This window comes from Narcine bancroftii, chromosome 12 (genome assembly GCF_036971445.1).
Source record: "Narcine bancroftii isolate sNarBan1 chromosome 12, sNarBan1.hap1, whole genome shotgun sequence".
Taxonomy (NCBI): domain Eukaryota; kingdom Metazoa; phylum Chordata; class Chondrichthyes; order Torpediniformes; family Narcinidae; genus Narcine; species Narcine bancroftii.
The window spans coordinates 14,682,986-14,700,801 of NC_091480.1; the positions used below are offsets into that span (position 1 = coordinate 14,682,986).

Below are 17,816 nucleotides of genomic sequence, written 5' to 3' on the forward strand. Positions count from 1 at the left end.
AAACATTGGGCATCTATTGCTTTCCACAGGCCATCAAGATCCTCCAACATTTTGTTTTGTTGCAGCAAGTGATTTGGTAGCAGAGAAGTTGGGGGGGGGGGGGGGGGGCAGAAAGTTGATACAAATGACTGATAGGGTGAATGAGGTAGCCATTAAACAGTCAACTTCATTTGTCTGTTTAATTCACTTCTAACGTTGAAGTCTATGTGATATACATAGAGTTTCTTGGACATAGACCTGGGGACCCAGTTACAAGTGTTCTCTTCAAAATGTCGAAAGGGGAACCTACTTGTATCTACTAAGAAGAAGTGACAATCTTACCAGAGTTCTTAATGAGAATCATGTTAATCTGACATTGTAGAATCACCAATCAGAAAAAAGTGATGTAATGGGTTTAGAGAGCAATAGGAGCAAGATTAAATCATGATGTATAGATCAGCCAATGTTGTGCATCTTTGATCAAACCAATGGTTGAGAAGACCAAGCAGGGACCCCAATTCATGATCATAAACAATTTAAAGGCTTTCTGGCTTGAGCAAGGTGTAGAATCACTTCAGTCTTGTTTCCACCTTACTATCAGCTGAGCTTTTGAAGAAGCACACAAACATACAAAAAATTATATATATTATTATTATTGGACACACTTACTAGAAAGTAGTTGACAGGTTCCAGCAATGAAGAATCGCTGACCCTTCTGCAGCCGGAACAGTTGAACAACAAACACAATGAATGAAATACAGCAGAAGATCACCGACAGACACATTGTCGCCTGTATTGCTTTGATAGCATCTGCAGAAGATAAAGACATTCAAGGATTGGCTCTTGGCCCAAACTCAGAATAGGCACAAATCTAATTATCAATCTCAAAGTCCTCACCATGTTTCTCAATTACATCATCCTTAAATCTTAGAACTGGGTTTCAATTTTTTTTTTAAATAAATCAACTAGTTCACAAAAATAGGTTAACAAAAAGGTTGCACAATAAAAAAGCACAAGTTATACAAGTAGGTCCATCTCCTACACCCATTCTCTTCCCCCCCACCTCCCACCCATCTATGATTTCTCCACATTGTCTTTTATCTCGATGAATAAAGAGAAACTAACAACACCAATATGCTCCCCTCTCCACCCCCTGCATATCTTCCAATTATTTAATGGACCTATTACTTTCCTTGCCCATCTCTGGGAAAGTCTCCCCAGAGAGACTAATCAACTTATAGGGCAAATCAGATTTTAAAAATTGGATACAACACAAATCCAATTATTAGCATCACTTCTGCCAAAAAATGTAAATCTCCCATGTTGGTCATCCGGCAGGTAGGTAACTTTTGTTCAATATCAGTATGGGACAACTAGTTGAGATTGGCATGGACAAATTAGTTACGTTAGGATGGCACAGTGAGTTGATAGGTTGTTCTGAAAATAGAACAACAACTGGAAACAAAAGGACCGCTGGCCAAATTCTTGGTGACAAACAGTCTTTAAAGGGGACTTTAAAGAGATAAGTTAAAAATCTCAGAAGGTTTTAGAGTGGGGGAATTCCAGACTTGAGGGAGGGGAGAGTTCAAGATTGAAATTCCAAGGGAAGGACAAACCACAATCCAACACAAAGGTTGTGAGAGAATAGGAAATGTTCTGGTAAGGATGTGGTCAAGAGCTTTTATTGAGCAAAAGATGGCAGTTTAGCCAGAGAGCATTGGAACAAAGTCCTGGGTTAGAAAGCAAGCGCAGAGACAGAGAATCAAGGAAGTGACTGATTTTGGTAACGAAAACTGGATCATGGTGGAAGGCATTTCATTAACTGAAGCGTCTGACCAGTGGCATTTCAGTCAGAGCAGAGCTGGGTACTTACAGATGACAAATAGGTAGAATTATAAATATTGAGGAAGGTGGTCAAATATAACAGGGCATAGATCAGTTTGAGGAGTGGGCAGATGGCATTTAATCTGGACAAATTGAGGTGTTGGTATTACACGAAACAGCATAGATGTACCGAGGGCCCCAATAATGATGCCCTTTGGATCAGATGAGAAAAATTATTAAACAAAGGATAGTAAACAGCATCAATACCACAGTATTTTAAATATTTCTAAAGGGCTTTTTTTTTTTTTTAAAACCTTCCAATTTAATTACTCATCACGATCAGAAAATGTCAAGTCTCTGAATAGATTTAACTTTATGCACAGTATTAATTTGACATCAACACTTACCTCCGTAACTAGAAACTATTTCATCATTGCACTGAGATGCATTGTAGTAGTAGCAAGTTTGCCATATATCAGTGCTGCTGATGTCATTTTTCCACCAAGCCTACGGCAAAGAAAATGTTTTGGAAGATTAGGCAAAGAAGTGAAATGCATTTCCCTTTCAAATGTTGCTTGCATTTTTGAAGTGGAATGCCAATAATTTATCTTCTCTCATGACTCGTTATTTACATAACTTCACTGTCTTTGTTTTATTGATCAGTCTAGAATTATAATGAAGGATATTATTTAACTCCTCACTCCTGTCTCGATCACTATTTAACAGCAATTTAATAATCCAAGACCCCCATCCCAATTCACAGCCCATTTTTTCCAAATCCTGCCTGAATATTTCCCTTGAATCCATTTCAAAAAGTATTTCTGGTGCATTTTTATTTTAAAATGCCCTGGTCATTTTTTGCCCTACCACCTCAAATCTTTATTCCCTGGTTACTGAGAAATGGTTCATCCAAGTTTAATTTATCAAACACCATTACTGAGCTGAAACACAACAGTCTTGGGATTCCCTGGGCTGACCTGGCACAGGATCCAAGATCCAAAAGATTTTAGTGAGGATCCATTTGAAAATAAAAATTTTAAAAATTCATGATTAAATTAAGTCATTTTAGAATTAGATTGTGCATCTTATTTCAACAATATTTAAAAAAAATTCACCTATAGCTTTGACAAATGAAAGCTATGTACAATTTGACTCGCCAGGGGGTGTCAGGCTCCTTTCAGAGGAGAGGAGGGCTGGGCCAAAAACTCAAAAAAGGTGGAGAAAGCCAGCAAGATCATCCTTCTGAATCCAGTTCAGGCAACTGCAATTGTCCTGCAGAAGCTCAGACCACGATTTTTAAAACCTCCAAAAGTGATCTATCGTCACTCCTCTAGACAGACCCACCAGAGCTTCCCATACCCAGAGTTCCCCACCCCTGGTATCATGCCAGAAAACCTCCAGCACACTCCAACAAAAAGAGTACAATCCCTAGATGTTTCCAAAAACTCCAGATGAGACCCAAAAGGTTTTTTTTTGATTGCTCATTTTAAAAAGTCAAGAACCCCATATGTTTTCACAAGATCTAGGAGCAAAAATAGGCCCATTGAGCCTGCTCCACCATTTATCATGAGCTGATCCATCCCATCACTCAGCCCCACTCCTTGGCTTTCTCTCTGTACCCCTGGATGCTGCCTTGACTAATCAAATACCTGTCAATGTCTGCCTTAAATACATGCAATATCCTCACTTCCACAGCCACCTGTGGCAACAAATTCCATAGACTCACAACCCTCGGACTAAAAAGTTGGGTTTTTTTTGCATGTTTTAAATTGATATTAAATTATCCTGAAGTTGTGCCCTCTTGTCTTGGACTCTATTGAAACTACAGCCTATACTCATTAAACAAAAAAAAAAATGCATCCCAGCTCTATGCAACTCCATTTTCAAATCCAGGTTATTAAAATGAAAAGGGCATTCTTTTGAAATACAAGGGTAAATTCACACCATCCAAAAATCAACCGTTCACCTCAATGCTACTTTTCATTCCTTAACCCAATTTCTTATCTATGATAGTTGTCCATTTAATCCTGTTGACATTCCATTATTCCTTCAAACTGATAACACTGAGCTAATCCATGCCAGAATTATTTTGTGTGACTTTAGGCTAAATCTCAGAGCCACAGGTTATAATCATAGGCATTAAAAAGCAGAAAAGAAAACCAGCCCATCATGTCCATTGCTAGCCAAAACTTTCTTTTTGTTTATTAAGAAAGAAAATTTCCATACAAACTAATAAAGGTTTTGGCTTCTGGCACACCCTCAACCCTGCTGTCATTCATGGCTGATTTTTCTTTTAATATCCAAATCTATCCAAAAAAAATTTCTTCAAAAGATAATGCAAATTTCAAAATCCCATGATCTTCAGGAAAAAACCTCGTTCGTTTTGGTTAGAATCCATACTTTACTGTCACGAACTTCGCCATTTTGTAACAACAATTCAGCAGTCTAATGGCAGAGGGGAAGAAGCAGTTTCTGAGCCGCTGGCTCCTGTACCTCTTTCCTGAGACTAGCAGTGTGAAGAGGACGTGGCCTGGGTGGTGAAGGACCTTGAGGATTGAGGCTGCTTTCTCAAAACACTGCCTCTTGTCGAGGGCCTCAATAGAGTGATGCCCATGATAGCACTAAATAAGTTCACAACTCTAGTCTTTTCCTGTCCTCTGCTTTTGTACCTCGATACCAGACAGTTATGCAACTAGTCAGAATTCCTTTGACAGGAACTGTAGAAATTTGCAAGGGTGACCACACTAAATCTCCTCAGGAAGTATAGCCACTGGTAAGCCTTCTTCATGATGGCATTGATATGGAGGCCCCAATACAGGTCTTTAGAGATGTTGACACCCAGGAATTTGAAACTCAACCTCTTCCACTGCTGACCCCTTGAGGGTTGGTTCATGTGCTCCTGATTCCCCCTTCCTGAAGTCCACAATCAACTCCCAAGTTTTGTTGACATCGAGTGAAAGGCCATTTTGTGACAACACTCAACTAGCTGATCTGCATGTTTCTGCCAATGACCATGGCTTCATCTGCAAATTTGTAGACGGCATTTGAATTGTGTCCAGTCACACCGTCATGGGTGTAGAGTGAGTAGAGCAGTGAGCTAAGCCTGCATCCTTGAGGTGTGCCTGTGTTGGTCGTCAGTGAGGAGGAAATGTCATTTCCAAATCGTGCTGACTGGCCTTGCGATGATGCGAAGGCAAGGATCCAGTTGCACAGGCCCAGGTTTTAGAGTTCTTCCTCTCCACACCTACTCTGTCAAGCCTCGTCAACATCTTGGATGTTTCGGCAAGACCCTTACACTCCATCAGCTACATGACTTGCTTGTCTAATCTTCCCTTGTAAGAAAACCCTCCCATTTCAATAAAGAAAGTCCATTCAACCATTGCAAGGGGGGGGGGGGGGGAAAAGGTGAAAAAAAAACCTTCCAATTTATCTTTTTTTTGAGCTGACAATGCAGTTTATCCTCATTTGTTCCACCAGTCAGTGGAAAGATTTCATGCACATTAACTATTCCCAATTACATTATATATTGTTTAACAATACACAAGTTCTCTTGGTAATACAAGGAATTCATTGGAATGCAGGATTTTTTTTAAAAAAAGGGGGGGGCTACGTTAAAACTTCTAAGATGTTGGTGCCGGGAAAGAAACTATTACTGCAGGAGGACATTTTCCCCCAGTGGGAGGATCTAGAACAAAAAAGGGTGTTCAAAAATAAACGATTGCTCATTTCAGTTATATGGGCAAATCTTTGAGTGTCAAGTGTCTTTGGAACTCTGCTTCCACTGTCCTTTGAAGAAAGCCTCGTTTTTTTGTCATCCAAGTCTATCATAAATTTATATTTTAAAAAAAATCAGCCATGCTTTGACTGGAACACTTTGACTCAAACACTTCAGAGTAAACTGCAAAAGGACAGTTTGTCTGGTAATAAAAAAGACTGACAAATTCATAAATTTCAAAATGTAAACAATAATGGGCATCAAGCACACCACCATGATTTTATTCACATTTAGTCATTTTGAAGGCACTAGAGGGTTTTTGTTTCTGCTCAGACATTGCTCTTATCTAGAAGACAAACCCAACCTCTTGAAGAGGGAGGTTAGTCTCCAGAGTTCTTCTCACAATAACTACAGCTAATCTCAACCCTTCTAATAACTTCCCCACAATAAATAGGACATTGGCCTTCTGATCTGTTGTGTCAATAAATCTGATAAATTAGGTCACATGTACCTCTGCACAACCGCATCTGAAGTCAGGTTTATGGACATGATTGTACAAATACAACCTGACGAAACAACATTCTCCGATCCTCTATTACAAGACAGACAGACACACCACCAGGCGCAAACACACATACAAATACACATGCCAGAGAGATAGACATAACCAGGCACAAACACACATACAGACAAATACATATGACGGACAAATATGGTTTCATGAATACGAATGTCTCGGATGGCTCGTGTGAGTAGCTCCTCACGTTAGGAAGTCAACTCACATTATCTATTGTGGCAATGAACAGCAGGGCTGCTGTTGCTATGTGGAAGACGAGAATAAATCCCAGGAGCACCAACATCTCGTTACTTCAAGGTACAAAGTTTGCTGGAAAAACAAAAAAAGACAAATTATATTTTGATATTGATCTTTGTGATAGTGATAACAAACTGTGTGTGGTACAGTGTGATGGAAAATACAAGCCTGTGCAATTCATAGAAACATTTTTTGGAAGAAACCTTAAATTTGGATCAGAGCACATCTGGCAAAACCATTAATTTAAATATTTCTCATGTAATATGCCCATTGAATCAATTTTAAATCTAGACAGGCAGTTCTTCCATCAGCCCCACACAAACAATTACGCTGGAATTCTGGTAAGGTCATGTTGAAAAGTTTAGATGAAATGTTCCCTACCAAATTCAAAATTACTACTGGTGAATTATTCCATTTTCCTTAATGCTTCCTGAATGACTAACATGATCGATTGTGCTCCTCCGAGTAGTCACGCGTTTTTATTAGCTTACAACTAACGGCCAGTGTTTATAAAGGAATTCAAGTAATTCTGAGGCAAGGCGGGAAAAGCGTTTATAATCAGGACCACACTCTCTCCTTCAGAAAAGAACCTGTGGGCAAAAACAGAGACCCCATTCAGGAAGAAATATTTATAATTATTTACAAGTTGAGCCTGTCTGGGGGTCTGGTTATTCTAGTTAAGCGTCTTAGTACTGGTGCACTTTGCTCTTCCAGAACTTCCTGGGCACCTTGGCTCAGATGTACTACTGAGCAGTCAGAGTTTATAAAGCTCTCCTGCGAGTCAGTGTCTATTAAACAGTCCATCAGATGTCCATTTACCCTCACCTCCATCATCTAGTTGTTCAGCTGGTAGGGTACCGCTTGGTCAGGAACGACGGATACTGCATTGCTCTCCCCGACAGCGTTTCCTTGATCCACAGGCCAGTGAGGTGACATCAACCACAAGGAGCAGCAAGATGGCTGACATTTCTGCCATTGCTTCTCTTCCAGTAGCAGTGCCAGCCATTTTTCCCGCTGTTCCTTCTCTTCTTGTAGCAGCTCCCACCATGAGGCGCAGCAAGATGGGAGCAGCGAGCAGCATGGAGAGGCCAGGGCCCACTCCTCTGGGCTTGGGCACGGGGTGTACGACTGTTCGGGGGCTGCATATGCAGTAGCCTGGTAGCTTCTGGAAGTTCCCCTTTGCCCGACAGACTTTTGCCCAGTGTCCCCTCTTACCATAATCCAGAACGCACAGCATCTTTCACAGGTATTTGGCCAGTCCACAGAAGTAGCACTCCCAGTCATGTGTGGCCACGGTAGTCGGTACCGTACGGAGGCAACTGCTGTGCATCACAGGCCTGGTTTTCGGAGAAGGTGCTGCTTTCGTTAGCAATAGGCTCCTATTTGGGCCTATTCGAGGGATTTCACCAAGTTGAGGATACTGGCAAGGTCCTTCTTCCCCAGTTCTAGGAGTCACTGCTTCACATACCTTGAATTCACTCCAACTAGGAACTTGTCCCAGACTTGCTCTTCTTCCCTCACCTGGGAAGAGACCGCTTCATAATGGGACTTTCTCATCAGTGTCCATAGATCCAGGACAGTCATCCAGCAACTCACCCAGTCATTGCCAACATTGAGAGAGTCGGTGCCTCAATCAGCACATCGTTCAGAGGCCTCATGTCGTGGGCCTTCAGACCCTTGATGGCCATCTCATGTCTCGCAGTCCCTGATGACTGCGTATCCCTTGGGAGCCAACTGCAGAGAGGAGGACCAATCTCCTGAGGGCATCAGAGTGGAAGACATCGAAGCAGAGTGGAAGCTGCGATGTAGGACTGGAAGCACTCCAATCAAATTCCTCCGGGGCCTCTGGGGACAGAGGGTCGACCTGGAGCATGCCTGGCTTCAGAAGAACTTCCATCCAAAAGTAAGCCAATAAAATTGTAACATGATCGATAGAACTCGGAGACTTGAGGAGCACACACTTTTATTAGCTTACAACTAACAGCTAGTTTTTACAGAGGTCCAGGTAATTCTGAGGTAAGGCAGGAAAACCGGCAAAAAAAAAGTTAATCACGGGAAATAAATAGGTTTAAAAAAGTTTAAAATTGGCTCCCCCAGAAGTTAGTTCACCAATCATGCAATCTCAAGCAACTGGAAAATTCACTCCTCCAGCATCTACCAATTCCCCATAGGTGCCAGAAACTGGAGGTTTTATTGTATTTAATCAACTCCAAAAACAGTCAGTCTCTGGCTGGTAACTGAACTAGAATTGATTTTTGCCTATTAAAAATCCATGCACCTCTGCTCGCAGTCACAGTGACATACCACGAGTTTCATCCTAAATACAAGAAGACATCAGCATATTGAACCTCGGAAAACAAGATGCAAAAATTACACTTGCTCAGAAAGCTGGGCAAACTCATCAGGAACCAAATGGTCTTTCTTATTGGCACATTGCAGTTCAACCGAAAAAAAACCTTTAACCCATCATCCAGATTTCACTATTTAAAATACGCATTGTATTCGACAGTTCAAGAACATTAAGCTAGATGTTTGGAGGGTTTTTTTTAAATAATTAAAATGATAAACCCTGCATAAACTGTGGAAAATATTTTGAAATGAATTGAAACCACCTTTTTAAAAAAGTTACAAGTATTAGGTAGTTTGGATTAAACTGTGAATCGAAGATTAAAACGCTCCTAAATGCAGTAACAGGTCACCATTTCTGTGTTCCAGACCTTCATTGACAGAAACTCTAGTGAAGTGATAATGATATGACCATATAACAATTACAGTGCGGGAACAGGCCATTTCGGCCGCACCGATTTAAGTGATCTCCTCTAGTCCCACATACCTGCTCCCTGTCCATAACCCTCCAACCCCCTGCACATCCATGTACTCATCCAACCTTCTCTTAAATGACAAAAATCACCCTGCTGCAACCTCCTCTTCCGGAAGGTCATTCCACTCAGCCACCACTCTCTGAGTGAAGAAGTTTCCTCTCATGTTACTTTTAAACTTTTGCCCCCCAACCCTAAACTTATGGCCCCTCGTTCCAATCTCTCCTACCCTCAAGGGGAAGAGTCTATTCACATCTACTCTTATCTATTCCCCTCTAATTTTATATACCTTTATCAAATCCCCCCTCAACCTTCTACGGTCCAATGAATAAAGACCAAGTCTACTCAATTTTTCTTTCTATTCTAGATACTGCAATCCAGGCAACATTTTAGTAAATCTTCTCTGGACCCTCTCTACCTTATTGATATCCTTTCTATAATTTGGGGACCAGAATTGCACACAGTATTCCAAATTTGGCCTCACCAATGCCTTGAATAATCTCAAAATCACCTCCCAACTCAGATATTGTTAGGTCTGCTTTGTTCATGAATGAGTGAGACAAACACCAGGCTGAGTCGAAATCAGGGTTCTTTGTTCTTTATTACCGGATTGTAACACTTGCGACTAACAAAGTTAGTCGGAGAATGCATTCTGCCGTTATCAGCAAAATGGTGATTTTTTATACCCTTGGATACATGCTTAGAACATCATCATATCATTACTTGTCCAATGACTAAAACTGTTGCTATCCTTTCCCTGCTAGCTTCCTGCCTCTCAATCCATCAATGTCTCTCTTATCTTGTAAGTACAAGGATGCATTTACATCTTGTTACAGCCCTGTACAGGGCAGGGTAACTCCTTACACATTCCCATCTCATGATGTTTTACCTTACAATGTGAACCTGGAAATCTGTGCCAGAAGAGTGCAAATTAAGACACAGCACAGTAACAGGCCCTTCTGGCTCAATTAATCTACAACACCCGTACACTTTGGGAGGAAACCTCACACAGACAGGTCAGATTCGATCCCAGGTCGTTGGCGCTGTAACAGCGTTGCGCTAATCACCATGTTAGCTGCCCCTTCTCCAATACAAATATTATTTCACCCAAGTGTTTCTGAAAGAATCCTACAATTTCCACGAAAATTAATAATTTAAAATATTTTCAGATTATAACACTCGCCTATATACCAAAAGTCTACAGAACTATTCACCTCCCAGAATGCAAAATTACAGCTTTTCTTTTTGCTGTGAAAGATCATACTTCCTTGATCGATTTGAAATGTGCAGTTTAGAGCATAAGCAAATCCTCCCATCCCAAAATAAACAATTGTCCCTTTTGTTAACAAGCTGTTAAGAACATACTCAAAGCACCCAGTCAAAATTTAAACCACTATGCACCTCCTACACAAACTCTTTCATCACTCAGCCTGCAAGTCCAGGCCCTGGAACAAATTCCCCCTCCATCAGAAACAAAGCAAAACAAACTTTCAGACCACGATCTGCATGTCAGCACCTAATACGACAGATGTCATCAAGGATTCTTCATCCACAGACAAACGCTTTCTGATGGATCCTTGTGGTACAGTACCGGGTGTGGTCCACTGCAAAATATGCAAACTAATCTGCCTCACTCCTGCTTAGTGCCAAGTGCTCTTCAATGCACGAAAATGTTCTTCATTAGAACTACCAACATCTCATTGGGGAAAAAGAAAACAGTCAGTCTGAAGAGCTATTTTGAAAACTTATTTTATAGCTGCGTACATATTCACACTAGGCTATTGGAAGAGATAAAAGGGTATCACTTTTTTTTAAAAATGGCTCCAAATATTTGAATTCAGTGAAAAAAACCAACTATGCCATCATTTACATACCGCTTACTTCCCTATTCAAAGTCAACAAAAGCAAATTGCATTTTCCCAGCACTCTCCACTGGAGGTCGAATTTTCAGGGTTCACACCATTTACAGACCAATTACAATAACCTGCACCAGAAGTGGGGAGTGGGTGAAACAATGTTCAGAAAATTATGGTTAAATATAACATTAAGAGTGTGGAACCAGTCACATACCAGCCGTTGAGTTTTTTTTTCTACTCACCCCACTCTGTGCTACTTGGCCTACAGCCCTGTAAACCATGGCATTTCACATGCTCATCCAAATGCCAGAGTATCTGCCTCGATCACACCTTCAAACCAGTGCATTTCAGAAATAAATACCCAAATAGAGCAATACTGTCCACCGACAAGTTTGAATGGCGTGGTAATTATCCAATCATTTCCATTTGCCCCAAATACCCACTCCATAAAAGTACCAGATTTGGTTGTCAAATTGCTTTGCCAATTCTCGTGGTAACTTATAGCATGAAAGCAGAAAGATACCTAGAGTACAGAGAAAGAGTGAAGAGGTTAGGATTTTATTCATTGGGACGTAGATGGTTGAGAGTGGATTTGATAGAGGTGTTTAAAATTATGAAGGGAACAGATAGACTAGATGCAAGTAGACTCTTCCCCCTGAGAGCAGGGGAGGTTGAAACAAGAGGACACAAGTTGAGGGTCAGGGGGCAAAATTTTAGGAGAAACATTAAAGGATGCTTCTTCACTCAAGAGAGTGGTGTCTGAATGGAATAATCTTCCAGAGGAAATAGTTGAGGCAGAGTCAATTCTTTTATTTAAGAGGAGGCTTGATATATACATGGATAGGAGGGATCTACATGCAGCTGGGGATGGGTTGAGCGATTGGGACTGGGGTTGAGTGATTGGGACCTAGTGGGAAATGAGTCACTAGCAAAATGTACAGAAAATTCAGTGGAAGTGAAGACTTGTTCTATCAGTTCTTTGGCAAATCTCCAATCTTGAGTGACTTTTTTTTTTAAAGTAAATTCAGTCCATACAAATGAAATACACTTAGATTATTATGCATTTGCTCGGTGTTTAAAATTTGTGATTCATCTGTAGTTGTAAAAAGAGTCACTACTGAACCGTCTTTGTATCCTTTTTTGCTTCGTGTTCTATCTCTGCTCCATCTTAATTATGCTTGGAATACCATGTTGATGCCTCAATAATGAATGGAAACAATCTTGTTGGGCTAATATATATAAGTTTATGGCATGGAAACAGGCCATTTCGGCCCTTCAAGTCCATGCCAGTTCACTCAAACAACTCCACTAGATCCCCCAACCTATTCTCCGCCAATAACCCTCCAATTTTCCCTTGCAACCGTGCCTGCCTGTCCCGCATCGGACTTGTCAGTCACCAACGAGCCTGCAGCAGACGTGGACATAACCCTCCATAAATCTTCGTCCGCGAAGCCAAGCCAAAGAAAGAAGAGTAGTAGGTGACCAAATGATAACATGTATGGTGGTGTCAGAGGAACAATGTTACATGGTATTCTCTCTCCCATATTTCACAGGCACTAGTGATCAGTGAACATTTCTATAGATTATTGATCAGCCTTGTCATTTTCTGGGGTGCACATGGTCCAGTGGAAACCAGAGTTGAAGTGAGATGACCAGATGCTCCTATTAAATCAGTAACAAAGTGGTCCTTTACTGTTTGCCAATATTACGGTGATGATTGCAAGACTTTTTTGGGGTATCCACAACATTACAAAATGAAGCCTCATCTCAAGTTAGACAAGCAGGGTCTGCCAAGAGATGGGGATGGGGGTGTAATTGGATGAGATTCAAGGACTATTTGCATACACAATCACAAAAATTGGCTGAACAGGAACTGAATAAAATGGTAGATGAAGTATACAAGTTTCTCCCTCTTTCTGAAAATATCTCGTGGCTTTTTCTGCTGTACATTTAGGCGACAGAGTAGCTCAGCGCATCTGGGTTTGGAAAAGGCAGGCACGAGGTTGCAAATCAATTTTTATTCCCTATCTTCACCCAATCACCTCTGGAAGGAGTGTTTTGTACAAAAACAGGATCCTCTTTGCAAACTATACACATGTAAACTCAAGAGCAGAATACAAGACATTAGTCAGATCCATCCATAGGTTTATTCTGACAGCACCTCTCAATAATGAGGATCAAATAGAGGGCAAGTAAACTGCTGAAAACATTACCACCCACAAATTCACTGCCAGGAACACTTCACACCTCCCTGTCACAGCCCTCCCACATTCTGACTTGGAAACATTTCCGCAGTCCTTCCTTGCCATTGGGAAATACCAGAGAATCCCTCACCAACACCATGGGAGTACCTTCACCACACTGGCTGCAGTGGTTCAAGAGATGGACACCACCTTCAAGGGAAAAAATACTGGTCTTCCCAAGAACACCCACATCTTGATGATGAAATAGCAGTTTTTATTTAAAATACATACAGCACGTTAACTGGTCATTTCAGCCCATGAGCCTGTGCTGTCCAATTAACCTACAATCCCCAGTATGTTCATAGTTGATTTCAGCTTCATCTCCACCAGTTGTTTCAGGGCCTCAGAACAACTCAAATTGACAATCTGAACTGAAGATCAGGAAAAAATTTGGTACGTTGGTTTAAATTAGCTGATATTACAAAATGAGAAAGATGCTGAGAACTCTACAAACATGTGTTGAAAACCAGCAAAGTGCTGTCTTGGAACACAGCAGAATGTTTGTGTTTAAAATGGAAATTACATCCAAATTTGATATGTTTGATTTACAGGCCCACAACATGGCACGGAGAAGAGTTTTGAACGGTTTAGATTGGAAACAAAAGTTTTGCCCACTCACTCAGTGACGTTAAAAAGGTATATCAGCAGATTCTGGCAAGACCAATCGGATTGCCATACAACTTGGCAGGGGTTAAGGGCTGCTAAACATAGGAAATTATTCTCAGGAAGAAATATTTCAAACTTTGCAGGTGAACAAACTGTCCTGCGGTCATTGTCGGTTGAGTGTCAGGCTGAACAAAATTCACAAACTTTACATTCCAAATTAAAAAAAACCTTTTATTTTTGGTTTGAGCACAGGGATCAGGGCAGGAATGGGTGCCTATTTAAACTTTCCCTGTACTGTTACCGGGTTCTCGGTATCTCCTTTATCTTCAGGATTAATCATCTCTAGGTGGTCCTGACAAAACTAAAGGGCAAGGACACCCAAGTATTTGATGGTAAATATTACGAATTAGGAGAAACAAATGCTCATGTGAGTAAAATCAAAAGGAAAAAGGTTAGAACAGAACATGCCCTTCAGTCCACGATGTTGAACCACCCATGCAAACCTATTCCAATCCTTACCACCCCACCACCCCCCCAAAACTCATCATACTCTATTTTTCTTAAATCCGCATCCCCAACCAGGTGTCCTTATTTTACCATCTTCCATCACCACACCTGCCAATGCATTCCTGGCACCCACCACATGGTGTGTAAAAAAAAAAACTATTTCTCTCCCTAAACTCATTCCTATCTACGTCATTAGTACTCTGATGACCTCTGGATGCTCCTCCTCCCTCTCAAGAATATCACAGACTTCATGGGAGACATTGACCCTGGCACCTGGAAGGAAACATACCATCTGAGAGCCTTGATATTTTCCCCAGAATCTGCTGTTTTCCTAAGCAGTGAATCTCCCATCACTATTACTGTCCTCTATAACCCTCCCTTCCGGAATCTGGCTGCTATAGTCTTTCCCTGTTATTCCACCTCACCCCTACCAACAGCACCCAAATCTGCATACTTGCTGCTTAGGGGAGTGGCCATATGGGGTACTCTGCACTCACTGTCTATTCCTTTCCCCCTCCCCTCATCTGACTGTCACCATCTACTTGCCTCGGAGGTGTGACTACCCTCCCTGATAATCACCCCATCTGCCTCCTGAATGATCTGGAACTCATCCAGCTCCAGTTCCCAATGCGATCTGTGAGGAGCTATTCCCTCAGGCTGGAGAAGAGGGCACATTTTGGATAAAGATGGAAGAAGTCTCCTTGTTCAGAAGGCTACAAATCCAGACTGGATGCTCAGTCTTTGAGGGTTTTCAAAAGGTGACAATAACGTACTTGTGCAAATATCACAATTTTTGGGCCCAAAAAAAGGGGGTGGCGTGACTTTTATCTGGGTCCAACTTTTAACCACTAAGCATCCACATTGTTCAAGGCATCAGGAGCTCAGATAGGTGGGACCAGGTGGAGAGTCTAGTCAGGAGCTCAGATCAGCAGGCAGGCATAATGGTCATTCAAAAACACCAGATTTTTGGGCCAAGGATCAACGATGACACAATATACAGCAACTTAATTCAATCAAGGCAGAGAGAGGAGGAATTTAAAAAAAGCTGTAGGTAGATGGAGCCAGAACTCAGTCATGACATGCCAGACTTTTTGCAAAAATTTTATTTCTTTTGAATATTTAAACTGTTCCATACATGTAATTATAACATTTACACAAAGAACCCTGCCCCACCCAACCTTGCCAGTGACTGCAATACATTTCTTTGTTACTGTTAAAGCTAATTTAACAAATTCCAATTGATAAACTGATCATTTTAATTTGGATCTTGTGCCTTTAATATTTCCTAATAAAAATAAATCAGGACTTTAGAAAATCAATTCCTGTAACTTGTTCCAAAGAATTTCATAAATCTGTCCAAAAAGGCCTTACATTGGGACAAGACCAAGGTGAATTAATTGAAAATAACACAAGAGTATTATGTGGCGTAGCATGTTTATTCCTCAAATGACATTAATTGACCCTAAGATTGTATTTCTTGTGTTCATTTACCCCATCTACCAGTCCTGATTCCAAAAAGAAATTCTGAAAAAGAAATTTCTACATACCCTAGTTTTAATCACATACCCCTTTATCTTGAACAAAACTCTATAAAGGGTGATCTTATTCCAACACAACAGGGTGAATGTTATCACTTAAAGTTCCAAGGAATACAACCCCAAACTATTTGGTCTCTCTCAATAGGAAATTCTTCTCATCTCCTGTGAATTTCCTTTGCACCATCTCCAATGTCACCTTTGGGGGGGGGGGGGGGGAAAGAGATAAAAACTGGACAGTATTCCAGGGGAGTGTTTCCAATTCACTGTACATTTGCAATCTCCCCATTTAAAAAACTCCACCACCTTTGCAATGAAGGCCAGAATGCTGTCTGCCTTCGTGTTGGATCAGTCTGCTAGGTCTTTGTGATTCAAACACCAAGGACCCTTAAATACTACATTCTCTTTCAGCCTCTCTCCATCCAGATGGTAATCTGCCTTTGATTTTTGTTTCCAGTCCACCATTGGCACTTTCTCTCCCCTCCCCTTTCCCCCCCCCCTCGCCCAATATTAAACTCCATTTACCAGTCTTTTGCCCACTCACTCGCTATCAAGTTACAGAGTCAGTCTCCCTTCCGTCAGCAAGTTTGGAGACTTTGCAAACTGTTCCTTCCTCCAGGTAGTAATATAAATAGTGAAGTAGTGAGCAGTGGGTGGGTGAAGAACTAATCCCTGGGGTACTCCACTACTTGCCTCTTTCCAATCTGAAAAGGACCCATTTATTCCAACTCTGGAAACTGGCCATCTCTCAGATCACAAACTATTCTAATGTACTCCTCCAAAACCATGAGCTTTCTGGGAAATATAAACATGTATAGGTTCCCCTCCAGCAACCTTCTTCATGACATCCTCACAGAATTCAAGCAAATTTCAAACAGTTTACTTTTGAGAAGACCATGTACAATTATGTTCAAATGAATAACTGATGGGCCATTTCCTCCATTATTGACTCTAGCATCTTGCCAATAACAGCTGGTCAACTAGTAGCCTGCGATTTCCTGCCTTTTTTTGAAAAAGGGAGTCACATTGGGTCTCTGTACTATATTACTCCATGACTGAATGTCCTTTTCTTAAGAAAGCAGAATTGAACAGTTGAAATTGATCAAGGTTTTTTTTTTAAATTCTTTTGATGTAAATTCGTTGTGTTTCTTTGGCTCGGCTGGAATTTTCACTCGAGAGATTTTTTCCACACAGGCTGCGAGATCAAGCAGTTCTCAATGTTCTCACCTTCTTCTAATCTATGAAGATTAGAGAATACTGAGCTACAGGGACCCCATCATCCTAAATGTACAGTCCCTCCCTAGGTTCTATCAAACATGCAAATGACAACACAGAAGTCATACCAACTAGAACGGCGTACATGCTCAGATGGGGATTTTAAACAAAAGTTAAATTTTGAAAAACAATCTGTGGTGATATTTTACCTCCACATGTTTATAGTTATTGTTGATTAGTGTAAATATGGAGCTGGCCCGCCCACTGATAACTTGAGAAAAATTGTCATTGGCCCAGTTCCTTTGGAGTTCTGAAGCCGTGCACATAACGAGTCCATGAGGTACAATTAAAACAGTGGTTTTCAACCCTTTTTTTCCCCCACCACATACCACCTTAAGCAATCCCTTACTATCACAGAGCGCTTACAGCAGAGGGATCACTTAAAGTGGAATGCAAGTTTCGGGGCGGCAGTCTGAAAACCACTGGTGTAAAGGAAACAAAAAAATATAAACCACTAGTTAAATAGTGAAAGGTATGGACTAGCGTGGGGAAGATTGATCCTTTCTCAACTCAGATGCCAGCCTTTATGTATATTTTTATAAAACCACCTCCCTACCCATTGGACGCTGCACAAACAGAACATTTGATGCACATGATCTTCAAGCTTATGGTACGATCACAAGGATTTTTATATGAGAGAGAG

At 41.1% G+C, this 17,816-nt stretch overlaps 1 protein-coding gene across 3 annotated transcripts in view; it reads right to left on the reverse strand.

Annotated features, from left to right (window-relative positions):
* emp2 (epithelial membrane protein 2) overlaps positions 1 to 17,816 on the reverse strand; it is a 73,042-nt gene that overhangs the window by 3,972 nt on the left and 51,254 nt on the right. For all 3 annotated transcript variants that reach the window (XM_069906945.1, XM_069906943.1, XM_069906944.1), the window contains exons 2-4: positions 6,301 to 6,404; positions 2,211 to 2,310; positions 649 to 789 (exon numbers count right to left, since the gene is read on the reverse strand). In XM_069906945.1, the coding sequence (XP_069763046.1) occupies positions 649 to 789; positions 2,211 to 2,310; positions 6,301 to 6,378 (319 nt within the window). In that variant the 5' untranslated portion in view covers positions 6,379 to 6,404. The remainder of the gene's footprint in view (positions 1 to 648; positions 790 to 2,210; positions 2,311 to 6,300; positions 6,405 to 17,816) is intronic.